Source organism: Hypanus sabinus, chromosome 9, assembly GCF_030144855.1.
Source record: "Hypanus sabinus isolate sHypSab1 chromosome 9, sHypSab1.hap1, whole genome shotgun sequence".
NCBI classification, from domain to species: Eukaryota; Metazoa; Chordata; class Chondrichthyes; order Myliobatiformes; family Dasyatidae; genus Hypanus; species Hypanus sabinus.
The window spans coordinates 68,333,585-68,350,839 of record NC_082714.1 but is presented as its reverse complement, the minus strand read 5'-3'; the positions used below and the strand labels follow the sequence as shown (position 1 = coordinate 68,350,839).

General features: G+C 42.4%; 1 protein-coding gene across 6 annotated transcripts in view; it reads right to left on the bottom strand.

The window, feature by feature from the left end:
- LOC132399469 (myosin phosphatase Rho-interacting protein-like) overlaps nt 1-17,255 on the bottom strand; it is a 324,199-nt gene that overhangs the window by 141,166 nt on the left and 165,778 nt on the right. For 3 of the 6 annotated variants that reach the window (XM_059979858.1, XM_059979857.1, XM_059979861.1), the window contains 3 exons: nt 9,310-9,493; nt 2,923-3,058; nt 2,566-2,817 (listed from right to left, as the gene is read on the bottom strand). In XM_059979858.1, coding sequence (XP_059835841.1) covers nt 2,566-2,817; nt 2,923-3,058; nt 9,310-9,493 — 572 coding nt within the window. Of the gene's footprint in view, nt 1-2,565; nt 3,059-9,309; nt 9,494-17,255 lie in introns of all 6 variants that reach the window. The other 3 variants (XM_059979859.1, XM_059979860.1, XM_059979863.1) reach the window with 3 other exon arrangements.

Here is a 17,255-nt window from a genome sequence, read left to right as displayed (position 1 = left end):
ACCAAGGAAGGGATTATGGACTTCAGGGAAAGTAAGTCAAGGGAACATACACCAGTCCTTATAAAGGGATCAACAGTGGAAATGGTGAGCAGTTTCATGTTCCTGAGTGTCAACATATTTGAATATCTATCCCGGGTTCAACATTTTGATGCAATTACAAAGAAGGCACAAATGAGACTATATTTCATTAGATTTGATATGTCACCAAAGACTCTAGGCAAATTTCTACAGGTGTACCATGAAGATCATTCTAATTGGTTCTTTCACCATCTGTTATGATGCAAAAGATCGGAAAAAGCTGGAGAATGTTACAAACTCGGGCAGTTTCATCATGTCCAACATATAATTCTCCGTAACTTCCGCCACCTCCAACAGGATCCCACTACCAAGCACATCTTTCCCTTCCCCCCACCTTCTGCTTTTCGCAGGGATCGCTCCTACGCGACTCCCTTGTCCACTCGTCCCCCCCCCCCCCCCCCATCCCTTCCCTCCAATCTCCCTCCTGGCACTTACCCTTATAAGCGGAATAAGTGCTACACCTGCCCTTACACTTCCTCCCTCACCACCATTCAGGGCCCCAGACAGTCCTTCCAGGTGAGGCGGCACTTCACCTGTGAGTCGGTTGGTGTGGTATGCTGCGTCCGGTGCTCCCGGTGTGGCCTTTTATATATTGGTGAGACCCAACGCAGACTTGGAGACCGTTTCGCTGAACATCTATGCTCTGTCCATCAGAGGGAGGAGGATCTCCCAGTGGCCACACATTTTAATTCCACGTCCCATTCCCATTCTGATATGTCTATCCATGGCCTCCTCTACTGTCAAAATGAATCCAAACTCAGGTTGGAGGAAAAACACCTTGTATACCAGCTGGGTAGCCTCCAACCTGATGGCATGAACATTGACTTCTCTAACTTCCGCTAATGCCCCTCCTCCCCTTCTTACCCCATCCCTGACATATTTAGTTGTTTGCCTGTTCTCCATCTCCCTCTGGTGCTTCCCCCCCTCTCCCTTCCTTCTCCCAAGGCCTCCTGTCCCATTGATCCTTTCCCTTCTCCAGCTCTCTATCACTTTCACCAATCACCTTTCCAGCTCTTGGCTTCATCCCACCCCCTCCGATTTTCTGCTATCATTTCGCATTTCCCCATCCCCCCCACTACTTTCAAATCTCTTACTACCTTTCCTTTCGGTTAGTCCTGACGAAGGGTCTCGGCCCAAAACGTCGACAGTGCTTCTCCCTATAGATGCTGCCTGGCCTGCTGTGTTCCACCAGCATTTTGTGTGTGTTGTTTTTGAATTTCCAGCATCTGCAGATTTCCTCATGTTTGCAGTTTCATCATTTAGGAGAAATCGCACAAAAGCAGATTTTATAGAGAAATTCTTTGAGCTTTTTTAATGATCTTTGGTAATGATCAGTCACTTCAAACAGTATGTGAGGGAAATTTGGTTCAAATAACCTGAGGGGATTTCTTCAAAGCAGATAAGGTCAAAATGTTGCTCTTTGCAGAAATCCTTCCTTAATGGCAGTTAAAACAGTTTTGAGACTCAAGTTGTTCACGGGCTTAATCAAGTTACTGCATTATTCAGCCAGAAGATAAGAAATCAGGCATAACCTGCCAAGCAAATAGAAATTCTTCACTACCAGAAAACAAATTGCAAGCAATCCTTGTCATCTGGCATATCAGCAGTTTAGGGCTTCTGTACTAATTCTTACATCACATGTCCTGCAAAACCTGTCAGCCATTGCTGGTTTCCCATCTTGCCCAATCTCTCAGGCATGTATTTAATAGTAAACACAAATTGTTTTTAAAGAGTAAAGTTAAGGTACCATCATCGAGGCCACTGTACACAGTTCAAGAGGCCCTTTGATGCTCAACAGGTTTTCAGAGGCAAATTTAACTCTTGACCTTTAATCTACTGCAGGTCTGTTAAAGAGTCAAGTTCAGAAAACAGATTTATTCTTCCATGCAATATGCAATTTTCCAAGTTCTCTACAAGGCCTTAACGATATTAAATTGTAAGCTTCTTAATGCTTGCTGGGATGTACAGGCTGTACACAAGTTCAAAAATCAGAAGCTGGGGAGGACCATTGTTAAGACTTTTTGGGTTAAGAATCACGTCTATTGTAGAACATTGGTGAAATGGGTGCATTTTAACTGGGATGTAGTTGTTGATGTGACAAAAATAGGAGAAGGTATCTCAAATGCCAATTTAGTGGGAACTAGATGCCTCAGATAAATTCCAACCACTATCTTGCTGAGGAGGCCTCGATAAGGTTACAGAAACTGCAACAAGCTGCAGTCTAAATTACATGCAAAATCTGACAGGAGCAGCACTATGTTTGAACATTTTTGTACAGCAGAGTCTCACTCATATTCTTAGTATGTGCTGAAAATAAGATGTACAGTATTTCAGCAACAAAGTCTTTTCAAGCTTAATTTTTGTTTTAAATTAAAATAACAGGGGCTCAAGTGATTAGACTGTGTCAGAAACTATGGTGCATTAAAGAATACATGAAAAAAGATCAGTCAAATTTTAATAGAAACAATGAATAATTTAATTTTTTACCTCCTTTCACGTCCAAATAAACGGTCCACTTCCATTCTACCAGGGCTGCAAGTTTGCAAATGCTGCTCATCAACCTGAAAGGCTTCTTTGTTGCTGATCCTTCTGGCTCGGGGAACAACTGCAAACGCAGCATAGTTCTGTTTCATCCTTTTAGCTGGGGTCTGGCTTGGATGTTCCCCAAGCCTGCTGTTTGAGCTTCCTATGCTCACTGTAACATCACTGGTCTCGGAGTCCAAAGAGCTCTGGGAAGAGCTAATACAAGAACCATTGGAGAGGAGGTTACCTGTAGGAAGGAAAGAATTTCTGTACAGGCTAGAGTGGCAAGGGACTACCATGCCACTTTCAGAGGGACTATACCTGTCAGTGGTGTTGCTGCTAGGTGAAGAGGTTAAATGCTTTGAGTCAGGCTTCAGCTTCTCCAGAGAAAAGTAGCCACTCTCTACACGTTTCTTCTCCTGTCCATCCAGTTCGTCACCATTAACAACACCTTGTGCTATGTTTAGGAGGGAGACAACTTGTTTATAAACAGAATAACATTCATTGAACCTGTACCTGTGCACATGACAAACTCAACTTGTGTATGAAGATACAATTATCCTGAAAACAAGGCAACCATTCTCATCATGCCACTGTAAATTAAACGCAACAATGATTCACTCTCACCAGTGAAGGTAAATTATATGGTGAAGTGCTGCTCTCTATTTTAGTTCCAATCAAGAGTTACTCTTGTAAAGCAATTAACAAAGGCCACTAGGATGAGAAGAAAGTTTATTTTATTCAAGCCTAAAGTTAGTTATGAGTTTGTGTTAAAAGAAAACCTTGAAAATTTAATGATATCACTGTTACTAAGTGATCTGGCTAGTTTAAGTTACTTAAAATACAGGTGGTGAATTACTCAAAAACACTTTTGGCGGAGCTTGAGATCACATAAGCCACTTCCTGTGCTAAGCGTGGAACTGAAAAAGTGAGCAGGGTCTGTCAGAATGTCTAGCAGACCTCAAAGTCACTTGAACATAGAACAGTACAGCACATTACAGACCCTTCAGCCCACAATGGTCTGCCAACACTTTAACCTACTCCAAGAACAATTTGACCCTTCCCTTCCACTTAGCCTTCCATTCTTCATTCATCCATTAGCCATTTCGACCCTGGGATAAAGTCTCTGGCTCTCTACTCGATCTATGCAACTTATCATCTTGTACATTTCTATCAAGTCTCCTCTCATTCTCCTATGCTCTGAAGAGAAAAGCCTGACCTTGCTCAACTGATCTTCATAAAACATGCTCTTTAATCCAGGAAGCACCCAGGTAAATCTCCTCTGTACCCTCTCTGAAGTTCCCATATCCTACCTATAATGAGGCAACCAGAACTGAACACAATACTCCGTGTGGTTTGTCTGAGTTTTATACAGCTACAACATTAACTCACGGCTCTTGAACTCAATCTCTCAACTAATATGTCAACACAACATACACCTTATTTGATTGGGGAACCTTCATCGAGCACTGTGTCTGTTAGGGCACAGTTAGAGCAGTGAGAATGACTCCAGGAGCTGTGTTATATTCTTGGTGTAAAATGTGATAATTCTAGGAGTCCTCCAGCCTCGCAGATAACCACATCTGCACCAGCTGAAGTGAGCTGCAGCTCCTCAGAAAACATACCAAGAGAAGGACTGCAGGAGATTCCAGTCAGAGGAACAAAGACGAGATTCTATGGGCATAGAAGAGACACCTGTATGGTATGTTTTGGATCGAGTCCGTGGCATTCTAAAGAGGGAGGATGAGCAACCAGATGTCATGGCACCGGTGATACAGATAGGGAAGGCAAGGGGGAACATGTAGAAGGTGTACAAGATGGCTTTTTAGAGCAGCTCACTAGGGGTTCAACTATTCTGGATTGGGTGGTGTGCAATGAGTTGGAATTGATTAGAGAGCTTAGGCCACTGATCATATTATGATGGAAATTACCCTGCAGCTTGAGAGGGAGAAGCTAAAGTCAGAATTATTAGTATTTGAGTGGAGTAAAGGAAATTACAGAGGCATGAGAGAAGAGTTGGCCAAAGTTGATTGGAAAGGGAAACTAGCAGGGAAGACAGTAGAGCAGCAATGGTTGGAATTTCAACGAGCAATTTGGAAGGTGCAAGATAGATATATCCCAAAGAAGTAGTAATATTCTCTCAGCAGGATGACACAACCGTGGCTGTCAAGGGAATTCAAGGGCAAGATAAAAGCCAAAGAGAAGGCATATAATAGAGCAAAAATTAGTGGGAAGTTAGAGGATTGGGAAGCCTTTAAATTCCAACAGAAGGCAACTAAAAATAGTCATATAGAGGGAAAAGATGGAATATGACAGTATGCTGAAAAAAATATACAAGGAGACAAAAAGTTTCTTCAGATGCATGAAGAGTAATAGAGAGGAGAGAGGTGTGACCTGTACGAAAGAGTAATAGAGAGGAGAGAGGTGTGACCTGTACAAAAGGGACAGGTTGCACCTAAATCAGAGGGGACCAATATTCTTGTGGGCAGGTTTACTAGAGCTGTTGGGAGTGGTTTAAGCTTGTATGACACGGGATGGGAACCAGTATGACAGAGCTGAGGATAAGCCTGCAGGTTTACAAGTAGATGATGGGAGTAATATGAATGTAAGGAAGGACAAGCCAATAATTGATACGAGTGCAGATAGTGCGAAGAGTTCAATTGTACCACAGAGGCAAAGTTCAAAAGTTCAGGATGAAGGTGCTGTATTTAAATGCATATAGCATTCGGAATAAGGTGGATGAACTCGTGACGCAATTAAAGATTGGTCAGTATGATGTTGTGGGCATCACTGAGTCGTGGCTGAAAGAAGGCCATAGTTGGGAGCTCAATATCAAAGGATATACTTTGTATCGACAGGACAAGCAGGAAGGCACAGGCAGTGGTGTGGCTCTGTTGGTAAGAGATAGAATTACATCTTTAGAAAGAGGTGACAGAGGGTCAGAGAATGTTGAGTCTTTGCAGGTGGAGTTAAGACACTACAAGGGTAAAAAAAAACTACTATGGGAATCATATATAGGCTTCTAAATAGTAGCCAAGATGTAGGCTTGGGATTGCAAAGGGAGCTGAAAGAGGCATGTATTAAGGGGAATTACCCTTAATGTCACAATTGTAATGGGGGGGGGGTCTTAAATATGCAAGAGGATTGGGAAAACCAGGTTGCTGTCAGATCGCAAGAGATGAAATTTGTTGAATGCCCATAAGATGGCTTTTTAGACCAGCTTGTGCTTGAGCCTACCAAGGGAAAGGCTATCTTAGATTGGATGTTATATAATAACCGAGATCGTATTATGGAGCTCAGCATAAATAAAACTTGAGGAGGCGGTGATCATAATATGATTGAATACATACTTCAGAGATGGCTGAAGTTTCTGGGATACGTCCACAGAAGAAGTCGTTCTCAAATGGTAGGGGTAGCCAACTGTGTCTGACAAGGTAAGTTAAAGACTTCATGAAAGCCAAGGGAAGGGCATATAATGGTAGCAAAAGTGAGTGGGAAGATGGATGATTGGGAAGCTTTTAAATCCAACAAAAGGCAACCAAAAAGCTATAAGAAGGGAAAAGATGAAACATGAGGGCAAACCACCAAATAATATGAAGCATAATACTAAGTTTTTTTTCTGTTACATAAAGAATAAAATAGAGGTGAGGGTGATATTGGACCACTGGAAAATGATGCTGGTGAGGTAGTAATGGGGGCAAAGAAATGGCAGATGAATTTGATAAGTACTTTGCATCAGTTTTCACTGTGGAAGACACTAGTGGTCTGCCAGAGGTCCATGAGTGTCATGGAACAGAAGTGAGTGCCATTCCCATTACAAAGTGCTAGGCAAACTCAAAGGTCTTAAAGTTGATAAGTCACCTGGACCAGATGGACTGCGTCCTAGAGTCCTGACAGAGGTTACTGAAGAGATAACAGATGCATTGGTCATGATCTTTCAAGAATCACTTGATTCTTGTGTGATCCCAGAGGACTGGAAGATTGCAAATGTCACTCTACTCTTTAAGAAGGGAGGAAGGCAAAGGAAAGGAAATTACAGGCCAGGTAGCCTAACCTCAGTGGTTGGTAAAGTGTTGGAGTCTATTACTAAGGATGAAGTTGAGGATGAAGTTTGGAAAAATATTGGGACTGCTACATTTCACGTTGTTTGTCAATGATTTAGATAATGGAATTGATGGTCCTGTGGCAAAGTTTGCGGATGATACGAAGATGGGTGGAGGAGTAGATAGTGCTGAGGAAGCAATGTGATTGCAACAGGACTTAAACAAATTGGAAGAACGGGAAAAATGTGGCAGATGGAATACAGTGTTGGGAAATGTGTGATCATTTATTATGGTAAAAGGAACCAAAGTGAAAACTATTATCTAAATGGGGAGAACATTCAAACACCAGTGGTGTAGAGGGACTTGGGAGTCCTCATGCAAGGTCTGTGTTGAGGTTGAGTCTGTGGTAAAGAAGCTTAATGCAACATTAGCATTTATTTCAAGGGTAATAGAATATAAAAGCAAGGAGATAAAGCTGAGCCTTTATAAGACACTAGTCAGGCTGCTCTTGGAATATTGTCAACAGTTTTGGGCCCCATATCTCAAAGGATGTGTTGTCATTGGAGAGAGTCCAGAGGTGATTCATGAGGATGGTTCTGGGAATGAAGGGGTTAATATGAGGAGCAGTTGGCAGCTTTGGGCTTACACTCACTGAAATTTAGAAGAATATTGGGGGGTGGGGAATCTCATTGAAACTTACTGAAGATAATGTGGATGTTTCTTATGGTGGATGTATCCAGAACTGGACAGTGCCTTCAAAATTGAGGGGTGACCTGTTAGAACAGAGGTAAGTGAGTGGAATTTTTTTTAGCCAGAACAGTGAATCTGTGGAATGCTCTGCCATAGACTGTGGTGGAGGCCGAGGCCATGTCCATGAGTTTATTTAAAGCAGAAGTTGATAGTGTCCTGATCAGTTATGGCATCAAAGGATATGGCAAGAGGGCAGGTATATGAGGTTGAGTGGATTCCAGGATCAGCCATGATGGAATGGCGGAGCAGATTCGATGGGCTGAATGGCCTAATTCTACTTCCATGTCTTATGGTCTGATAGACTGGAAAATGATGCTAAAGAGGTAGCAATGACAGACATGGAAATGGCAGATAAATTGAGTCGGTATCTTGCATCGTCTTCACTGTGGAAGACACTAGCTGTATGCCGGAAGTTTAAGAGTGGGTACAAGTGAATGAAGCTGCCATTACAAGGAAGATGGTGCTTGGGAAACTGAAAGGTCTGAAGGAAGATAAGTCACCAGAAGATCTGGACCAGATTGTCTACATGCCAGGGTTTGAAAAGAGGTGGTTGAAGAGATTGTTGAGGCAAAAGAATCATTAGATTGTGGCATTGTTCCATGGGACTGGAAAATTGCAAATTGAGGCAGAAGAAAGGAAATTATAGGCCAGTTAGTCTGACCTCAGTGGTTGGGAAGATGTTGGCATCAATTGTTACGGATGTGGTTTCAGGGTATTTGGAAGCACATGATAAAATATGCCAAAGTTGCAAATGTGGGTTTGATCACATTTTAGAGAAGTTTAAATTTATTTGGACGGGAAAGCTATAGTCAAGGTACAGATTGATGTGACTAGACAGAATAACAGTTTTGCATGGACTAGATGTTTCTCTGCTGTAGTGCTCTATGACTCTAAAACAGGGGTTCCCAACCTGGGTCCCACAGAACCTCTTGGTTAATGGTAAGGCTCCATGACATTAAACAGGTTGGGAACCCCTGCTCTAAAAAGACCTTGGAATTGTTATCTGAAAATAATCCAGATTGTCTTCATGCAACTTCTGAATTAAATTTGTTTCCATTCTGTGCTCTTATACTCTATTCTTAATATAATTGCAAATTAAACTGACAAATCATTGCAATAAGTTTGACAATCAATTCTCACAGGTCCAGGACTGGAATTGATTCTAACCTTGTGTATTGTCAGTGTAGGGTTTGCACATTCCTTCAAGGTGTTCGTTTCATCCCACATCCAACAGGGAGAGTTTACAGTAGCCACCTATTCTATCAGTACAGGAGTTACAATGAAATGGGAGGGGGGGGAAAGGGACTAATTGGATTTCTTTGCTGGGAGCTAACATGGTCTCTATGGACAGAATGGCCTTCTGCATCATAGAAAACTAGTTAAACGTTTTTACAATCAGCACCTGAAGGTCTCTGACATTTCATTTTTAATTAGTAAATAGATTGTTTTACTTCAACTGTGTACTTAAGTAAGTGGTACATGTCAGTAAACAACTTCATTTTGAATAATTGAATTCTGGGAACATCCTGAATCACAATTAAGAACTCTCTACTGTTGTCAGGCAGTTCCTATGAAAATGAACATTGACAGAGAAAAAAGTATGTTCTAATTTCATAGATCCTAACAGCGAAACACAAACTCGGTTTAATTCTGAACATGTTGAGTCAAAAAAGTGGAATGTTACATCAGAAAACCATCAGGAAATATGTAGTAACTGGCTACTTAAACTGGGGGAAGGTGTTGTGATCCCACCCCGCACCATGGAACCAGCAGCTTCACCAGACAAGTGGATTTCAACAAAGTAAGCTGATTTATAGGAAATAGCAGGCAGAAGCAGCATTATAGGAGAATTAAAATCCCAAATTAGCTTGCTGCCCTTACCCAGCCCAGCCCAATCCCTGTTGTATTCTCTCACCTTCCTTGGGTATTGCTGTTGATCCAAGAGACTGGGTCTGTGAAGAACTTCTTGGCAGGGTACTGGCAACATGTGGATCCTTGTTTTTAAACTCTTCTTGCCAGAGTGTTGACTTGGTACTAGGAATTCTCTCATCACTTGGTATACTGCTACTGGTAACTGCAACTTTAGCAGGTCCAGGTTCCTGTAATAAGCAAGACCACAGTGTCTGTTTAGTACTTACAAGATATCAATTCATCATCTGATTTGTATTAAATTAGGAAAGCGATTTGTTAAATACCTAAATTAATAAAGGTTATCAATAATTTGTGAAGTGGAATTCAAATAAGCTCAAATTTACATGGGGAAGCCATCAGCAACTGATATCCTTCGATTAAATGACAGGAACTGAGGAACAAACAGAATTTCAGATTTAAATGACAGCACTTCATGCAACAGATTGGCTAGTGGTTTAATGGCAACCAGACTGAACTTTAGATGAGTAGTCCCAGGTTTGAATCCAGCCAGCTCCTAACACGCTTTTCATCCATGCTCCGTTGAGCGTCAAGCTAGCAACTCGGTCTTGTAAAAATCAGACAAATGCTGAAGAAACAGCAAGGTCACCACCCAATGCACCACAAGGTGCATAAAGGAACTAACATGAAACAGATAGCAACATACGTTATAAATACTGTGCAATGGCACAATAAAAAACTATATACTACAGTATCTTAAATCAATTAAATATATCAACTCTCAAACCTGACTGCCATTGTGCATAATAACCATGACAACCTACTCTGTCAAAAGCTTTTCTACTTTTATATTCTATAAATACAAAAACAAGTAGAGTCACTCCCACTATTGTTTAAGCCCACTTCAGTTTATCCAGGAAGAGCTCACTAAAACACATTTCCTGTTATTTTCCAAAAATATGCTTTCAGTTAATTCAATTTCCACAAAAAATGGATTCTTATTACAGTTTTTGTGCTTAGAAATTCAATGGCACAACACCCATTGCTTAGATTCAATAGTGGAAGGGGGGGGGTCTCTTTAATCAGAATCAAATTTAGTATCACCACCATATGTTGTAAAATCTGCTAATTTTACAAGAGCAGTACAATGAAATACATAATAAATATAGGGAAAATTTTAAGTCACTCACTCTCACTGAGAGAGTGAGAGTGTGTATGAATGAGCCAGTGTGAGTGTGTGTGTGCGCACACACGTGCGCGTTTCAAATAGTTGTTAAAATAAGTAGTACAAAATAAAAGAAATGAAAAAATAGTGTGTAGTGTTCATGGGTTCAATGTCAATTTAGAAATTGGATGACAGAGGGGAAGAAGCTGTTCCTGAGCCTCCTTCCCAGCAGTAAGTGTAAAGGGGGCATGTCCTGGGTGGTGGAGATTCTTAATGATGGATGCCGCCTTCCTAAGGTACCACTCCTTGAAGATGTCTTGGATACCAGGGAGGCGGTACCCATGATGGAGCTGATTAATCTTACAAGCTTCTGTAACTTGTTTTGATCTTGTACAGTAGCCCCCCACTTCCATAGCACCCAGCCAGAATGTTCTCCACAGTACATCTGTTTTTCGAGTGTTTTAGTTGAGAAACCAAATCTCCTCAAACCCTGTCTTGCTTTCTTTATAGCCTTCTTCAATATGTTGTGTCCAGGTTAGGTCCTCAGAGATGCTGACATCCAGGAACTTGAAATTGCTCACTTTCTCTATTTCTGATCCCTCTGAGGATTGGTTTGTATTCCCTCATCTTACCCTTCCTGAAGTCCACAATCGGCTTTGATCTTGCTGATGTTGAGTGCAAGATCATTGCTGCAACACCACTCAACCAACAGGTATATCTCACTCTCTGTATGTCCTTTCGTCACCATCTGAGATTCTGCCAACAACGGCATACCATCAACAATTTATAAATGGCATTTGAGCTGTGCTTAGCCACACAGTCATGGGTGTAGAGAGGGTAAAGCAGTGGGCAAAGCACACATCCCTGTGGTACCGCCAGTGTTCACTGTCAGTGAGTTGGAAATGTTACTTCCAATCCACAGATAGTGGTCTTCCATTAGAAAGTTGAGGATCCAGTTGAAGAGGGAGGTAGAGAGGCCTAGGTTCTGTAGCTTTTCATTCAGGACTGTAAGAATAATGGTATTAAACGCTGTGCTATAGTCAATAACCAGCATCCTGACATAGTTATTTGCATTGTCCAGGTGATCCAAGGCTGCATGGAGAACCGTTAAGTTCATCTCTAGTATAGACCTATTTAGACCTAGTATAGGCAAATTTCAGTGGATCCAGGTCCTTCCTGAGGCAGGAGTTGATTCCAGCCATAACCAACCACTCAAAGCATTTCATTACCATAGATGTGTGTGGTACTGGCTGATAGTCGCTGAGCAGCTCACCCTGCTTTTCTTGGACACTGGTGTAATTACTGCCCTTTTGAAGCAGGTGGGAACTTCCAAGTGTAGCAGTGAGAGATCAAAAATGTCTTTGATTGGCACAGGTTTTCAGAGCCTTACCTGGCACACGATCAGGTCTTGTGAGGGTTCACCCCTCTGAAAGACAGCCTGACGCCAGCCTCCAAGACAGATCACAGGGACACTGGATGCTGCAAAGATCCTCACTGCTTTGATCTTATTCCCCCTTTCAATTAAAAGGCATTGAAATCATCTGGTAGTAAGATGTCACTGCCATTCACAATGTTGGGTTTTCCTTTGTAGGAATTAATAGCTGCCAGAGTTGACATACATCTGATGTCACCTCTAATGTCTCAGAATTGTTTCTTGGCTCTTGAAATAGCCCTCAAGTCATATCTGGTTTTCTTATACAGACTTGGATTGCCAGATTTAAATGCCACAGATCTAGCCCTCAGCAGACTACGGTCCTCCTAGTTCATCCACGGGCTTTAGTTTGGGAACGTGCAGTAAGTTTGCATAGGCACAGATCCGCACAGGAAGACACAGGTGTTTTTGAGTGCAAAACTCCAGGATGGTGTGTTGGCTCACTAATGCTAGGGTCAAGGATATCTCTGAGTGGTCACGGGATATTCTGAAAAGGGTGAGCAGCCGGAGGTCGTGGTCCATATTGGTACCAACGACACAGGCAGGAAGCAAAATGATGGCATTAGGTTTGCTGTCTGCAAAGTTCTGAACTCAAACAAAGACCTTCAGCCCTATCCAATATAGATAGCTATGGGTATCCTCACTGAAGGGAAGTTGTAATGTAGCTCAGTCCATATACCTGCCGCTCTCTAGGTGAAGAACTTGTCCCTTACTTTGATCTTTCATGTAGGGATTATGGGAAAATAGGAATGTAACATGGTCTTTTAGTGGCTGACTTTAATTTCCCCAATATTGACTTCTCTTAATTCCAAAGGGTTAAATGGGACAGAATTGGTTAAATACATCTAGGAGGGTATTTGAAACGGTATGCAGATAGCCAAACAAGACCCTGTATAAGGAAATGAGTCCGGCCAGGCAATTAGACTTTCAGTGGGAAGACTGCTTTGGGAACAGTGCCACTAACTTCATAAGTTTTAAGATAATTAGGGACCAGAATAAGAGTAAAATGAGGGAAAGCTAATTACGACAATATTAGGCAGGAGCTGAGAAAGCAGATTAGAAGGTGATGTTATTGGGTAGGTCCACATCTGGCATGTGGGAATCTTTGCAAGACCAGCTGGTCAGTATTCAGGATTAATACGTTCTTATGAGGAAAAGAGATAAGGAATCTTGGATGATGAGAGATGTTGCAAATTTACTCAATAATGAAAAGGAGGTGCACATAATGTTTAGGAAACCAAATGCTGACAGGGCCTTGTGGAATATAAAGGAAGCAGGAAAAAAAACTTAACGAGAGAATCAGGAAGGCAAAAAGGGATCATGAAATGTCATTGGTAAGTAGGATTAAAGAGAATCCCATGGCATTTTATGCATACATTAAAAACAAGAACATAGCAAGGGAGAGGATATGTGGCTAAAAATGCAAATTAATGCCTAAAGCCAGACTAACTGAGTTTGACACTAAACAAGTAACCGATAGGAGAGCAACATGAAAGACACTGAGATCAGGGAGGGGCATGCTGACATTTGAAGTCTTTAGGGCTTGATGAGATCTATTGCAGGTTATTGAGGGAGGCCTTGACAGTGATCTTAGTGCCCTCTATAGCCATGGGCAAGGTCCTCGAAGACTGGAGAATAGCCAATGTAGTTCCTTTACTTAAGATGGGCAATAGGAACAAACAGGAAAATCACAATCCTGTGAGTGGTGTGGAAAGTACTGAATCTACTTCCTACAGAATACAGCATAATGGTAGAATCCTCAAAAGTGTGGAGGAACAGAGGGATCCTGAGTTTCACATCCATAGACCCATCAAAGCAGCTGTACAAGTTGATTGGGTGGTTAAGAAGGCATATATTGTATTGGCCTTCATCACTGAGTTCAGGAACCGCAAAGTAATGCCAAAACTCTATAACGTCTTGGTTTGACCACATCTGAAGTACTGTGTGCAATTCTCATTTCCTCATGATAGAATGGGTGTGAAAGCTGTAGAGAAGACTAACACATGCTGCCTGGATTAGAGAATATGTCTTCTAAGGATAGTTTGAATGAGTGAGGGCTTCGCAGAAGATAATTAAAGATGATTAGATAGAGCTGTACAAGATGATTCCAGGCATAGATCTGCTGGAGACCTTTCTCCCGGGACAGAAATGGCCAATTACACCAGAACATAACTAAGTGTTTGGAGAAAGAGGTAGTATATTCCCCCCCACTGAGTGGAGTAGTGCATGGAATGCACTGCCAGGGGTGATGGTAGAGGCAGATATCTCAAGCACATTTCAGAGACTTTTAGATAGGCACATGGATGAAAGAAAAATGGAGGGTTATGTACGAGAGTAGGGTTAGATTGATCTTGGAGTAGGAGGAAGGATCAGGATAACATTGTGGATCAAAGGGCCTGTACCATGCTGTTATATTCTATGCTCTATATACTCACATCTGGAAAAGCCGTGCTTGGAAGTAGGTACAAGGGGGATGTTAGAGGTAAGATTTTCACACTTGGTGAGTGCATGGAATGCACTGCCAGTGACGGTGATAGAGACAGATACAATAAGGTCTTTTAAGAGACTCTTAGATAGATACATGGAGCTTAGAAAAATAGAGGGTTATGCGGTAGGGAAATTCTTGGCAGCTTCTAGAGTAGGTTACATGATCGGCACAATATTGTGGGCTGAGGAGCCTGTAATGTGCTGTAGATTTTCTGTGTTCTATTTAGGGACAGTCAGCATTACAGGTCATGTTTTACAAATATAACACTTAAGCGGCAGGCTGGTATATGTCTAGGGGAAAAATTCCAGCCACTCTCCAACCCCGCCTCCTGTATACGCAGGTGCTGTGGAAAACAAGTTAATGCAGCGTTGCACACACCATAACAAGCATATCACACTGAGAATGTGAAAGAGGGTAAGGGGTACGTGTAGAAGGGGTGGGTGAGGGGTAAGTTTAGCAAAATATGTAGACAGGACCAGGGAGAGGATACGTCATTGGGGAAGTGTAGGAGGGCAGGGAAGAGGTAGCTAAATTAAGGTGCCAGACAGCATGTGGCAACCACAAAGAAGAGGAACCTTGTGACCACAAGACAATGTGTTCGGCAAAGTATTTTGAGCTATATACCTATTTCGAGTGTTTTGTTTGCGTCCATACCCATTCCAAGTATTACGCTTGCGTCTATGCTTATTCCGAGTGTTTCGCGTGCTTAGCTATGCAATAGCCAATCAATTGATGGATTTGAATCGGTAACCATATTTGCGAATGTAGTACCCTGCTTTTGGGTATAAGTATGATCTTTGTAAACCGACAAATTGGGAGTTGGCTACCTTACGCCCGAAATGCGTGGGGCTGCGAACTCCTCTCTGAATAAAAACCATGTCAGAGGTAATTTCGTGTCTCTGGTGTTTTTCCTCAACTGAGCAGGTTAATAATTTCAGGTTGACAATACCAGATACAGTTAATAGAATATACTTTAAAGATTTTACTAGAACTAAATGATACAGCATATATGAAGGAAAAGAAACACAGAACATAGAATAGTACAGCACTTTACAGGCCCTTCGGCCCACAATGTTGTACCGACCCTCAAACCTGCCTCCCATATAACCCTCCCCCACCTTAAATTCCTCCATATATCTGTCCAGTACTCTCTTAAACTTCACTAGTGTATCTGCCTCCACCACTGACCCAGGCAGTGCATTCCATGCACCAACCACTCTCTGAGTGAAAAACCTTCCTCTAATATCTCCCTTGAACTATCCTCCCCTTACCTTAAGGCCATGTTCTACTGTACTGAGCAGTACTGAGCCTTCCCTGGGGAAGAGGCGCTGGCTGTCCACTCTGTCTATTCCTCTTAATATCTTGGACACCTCTATCATGTCTCCTCTCATCCTCCTCTCCAAAGAGTAAAGCCCTAGCTCCCTTAATCTCTGATCATAATCCATACTCTCTAAACCAGGCAGCATCCTGGTAAATCTCCTCTATACCCCTTCCAATGCTTCCACATCCTTCCTATAGTGAGGTGACCAGAACTGGACACAGTACTCCAAGTCTGGCCTAACCAGAGTTTTATAGAGCTGCAACATTACATCACGACTCTTAAACTCTGTTCCTCGACTTATGAAAGCTAACACTCCATAAGCTTTCTTAACTACCCTATCTACCTGTGAGGCAACTTTCAGGGATCTGTGGACATGTACCTCCAGATCCCTCTACTCCTCCACACTACCAAGTATCCTGCCATTTACTTTGTTCTCTGCCTTGGAGTTTGTCCTTCCAAAGTGTACCACCTCACACTTCTCCGGGTTGAACTCCATCTGCCACTTCTCAGCCCACTTCTGCATCCTATCAATGTCTCTCTGCAATCTTCGACAATCCCCTACACTATCTACAACACCACCAACATTTGTGTCATCTTCAAACTTGCCAACCCAACTTTCTACACCCACATCCAGGTCGTTAATAAAACTCACGAAAAGTAGAGGTCCCAGAACAGATCCTTGTGGGACACCACTAGTCACAACCCTCCAATCTGAATGTACTCCCTCCACCACGGCCCTCTACCTTCTGTAGGCAAGCCAATTCTGAATCCATCTGGCCAAACTTCCCTGGATCCCATGCCTTCTGACATACTAAATAAGCCTACTGTGTGGAACCTTGTCAAATGGCTTACTAACATCCGTGTAGATCACATCCACTGCACTACCCTCATCTATACGCTTGGTCACCTCCTCAAAGAACTCTATCAGACTTGTTAGACATGATCTGCCCTTCACAAAGCCATGCTGACTGTCCCTGATCAGACCATGATTCTCTAAATGCCCATAGATCCTATCTCTAAGAATCTTTTCCAACAGCTTTCCCACCACAGACTTAAGGCTCACTGGTCTATAATTACCCGGAATATCCCTACTACCTTTTTTGAACAAGGGGACAACATTCACCTCCCTCCAATCCACCGGTACCAATCCCGTGGACAACAAGGACATAAAGATCCAAGCCAGAGGCTCAGCAATCTCTTCCCTCGCCTCATGGAGCAACCTGGGGAATATTCCGTCAGGCCCCTGGGACTTATCCGTCCTACTGTATTTTAACAACTCCAACACCTCCTCTCCCTTAATTACAAAATGCTCCAGAACATCAACCACACTCATATTGTCATCAAGCTCCCTCTCATTGGTGAATACCGAAGAGAAGTATTCATTGAGGACCTCACTCACTTCCACAGCCTCCAAGCACATCTTCTCACCCTTATCTCTAATTGGTCCTATCTTACCTCCTGTAATCCTTTTGTTCTTCACATAATTGAAGAATGCCTTGGGGTTTTCCTTTACTCTACTCTCCAAGGCCTTCACATGCCCCCTTCTTGCTCTTCTCAGCCCCTTCTTAAGCTCCTTTCTTGCTACC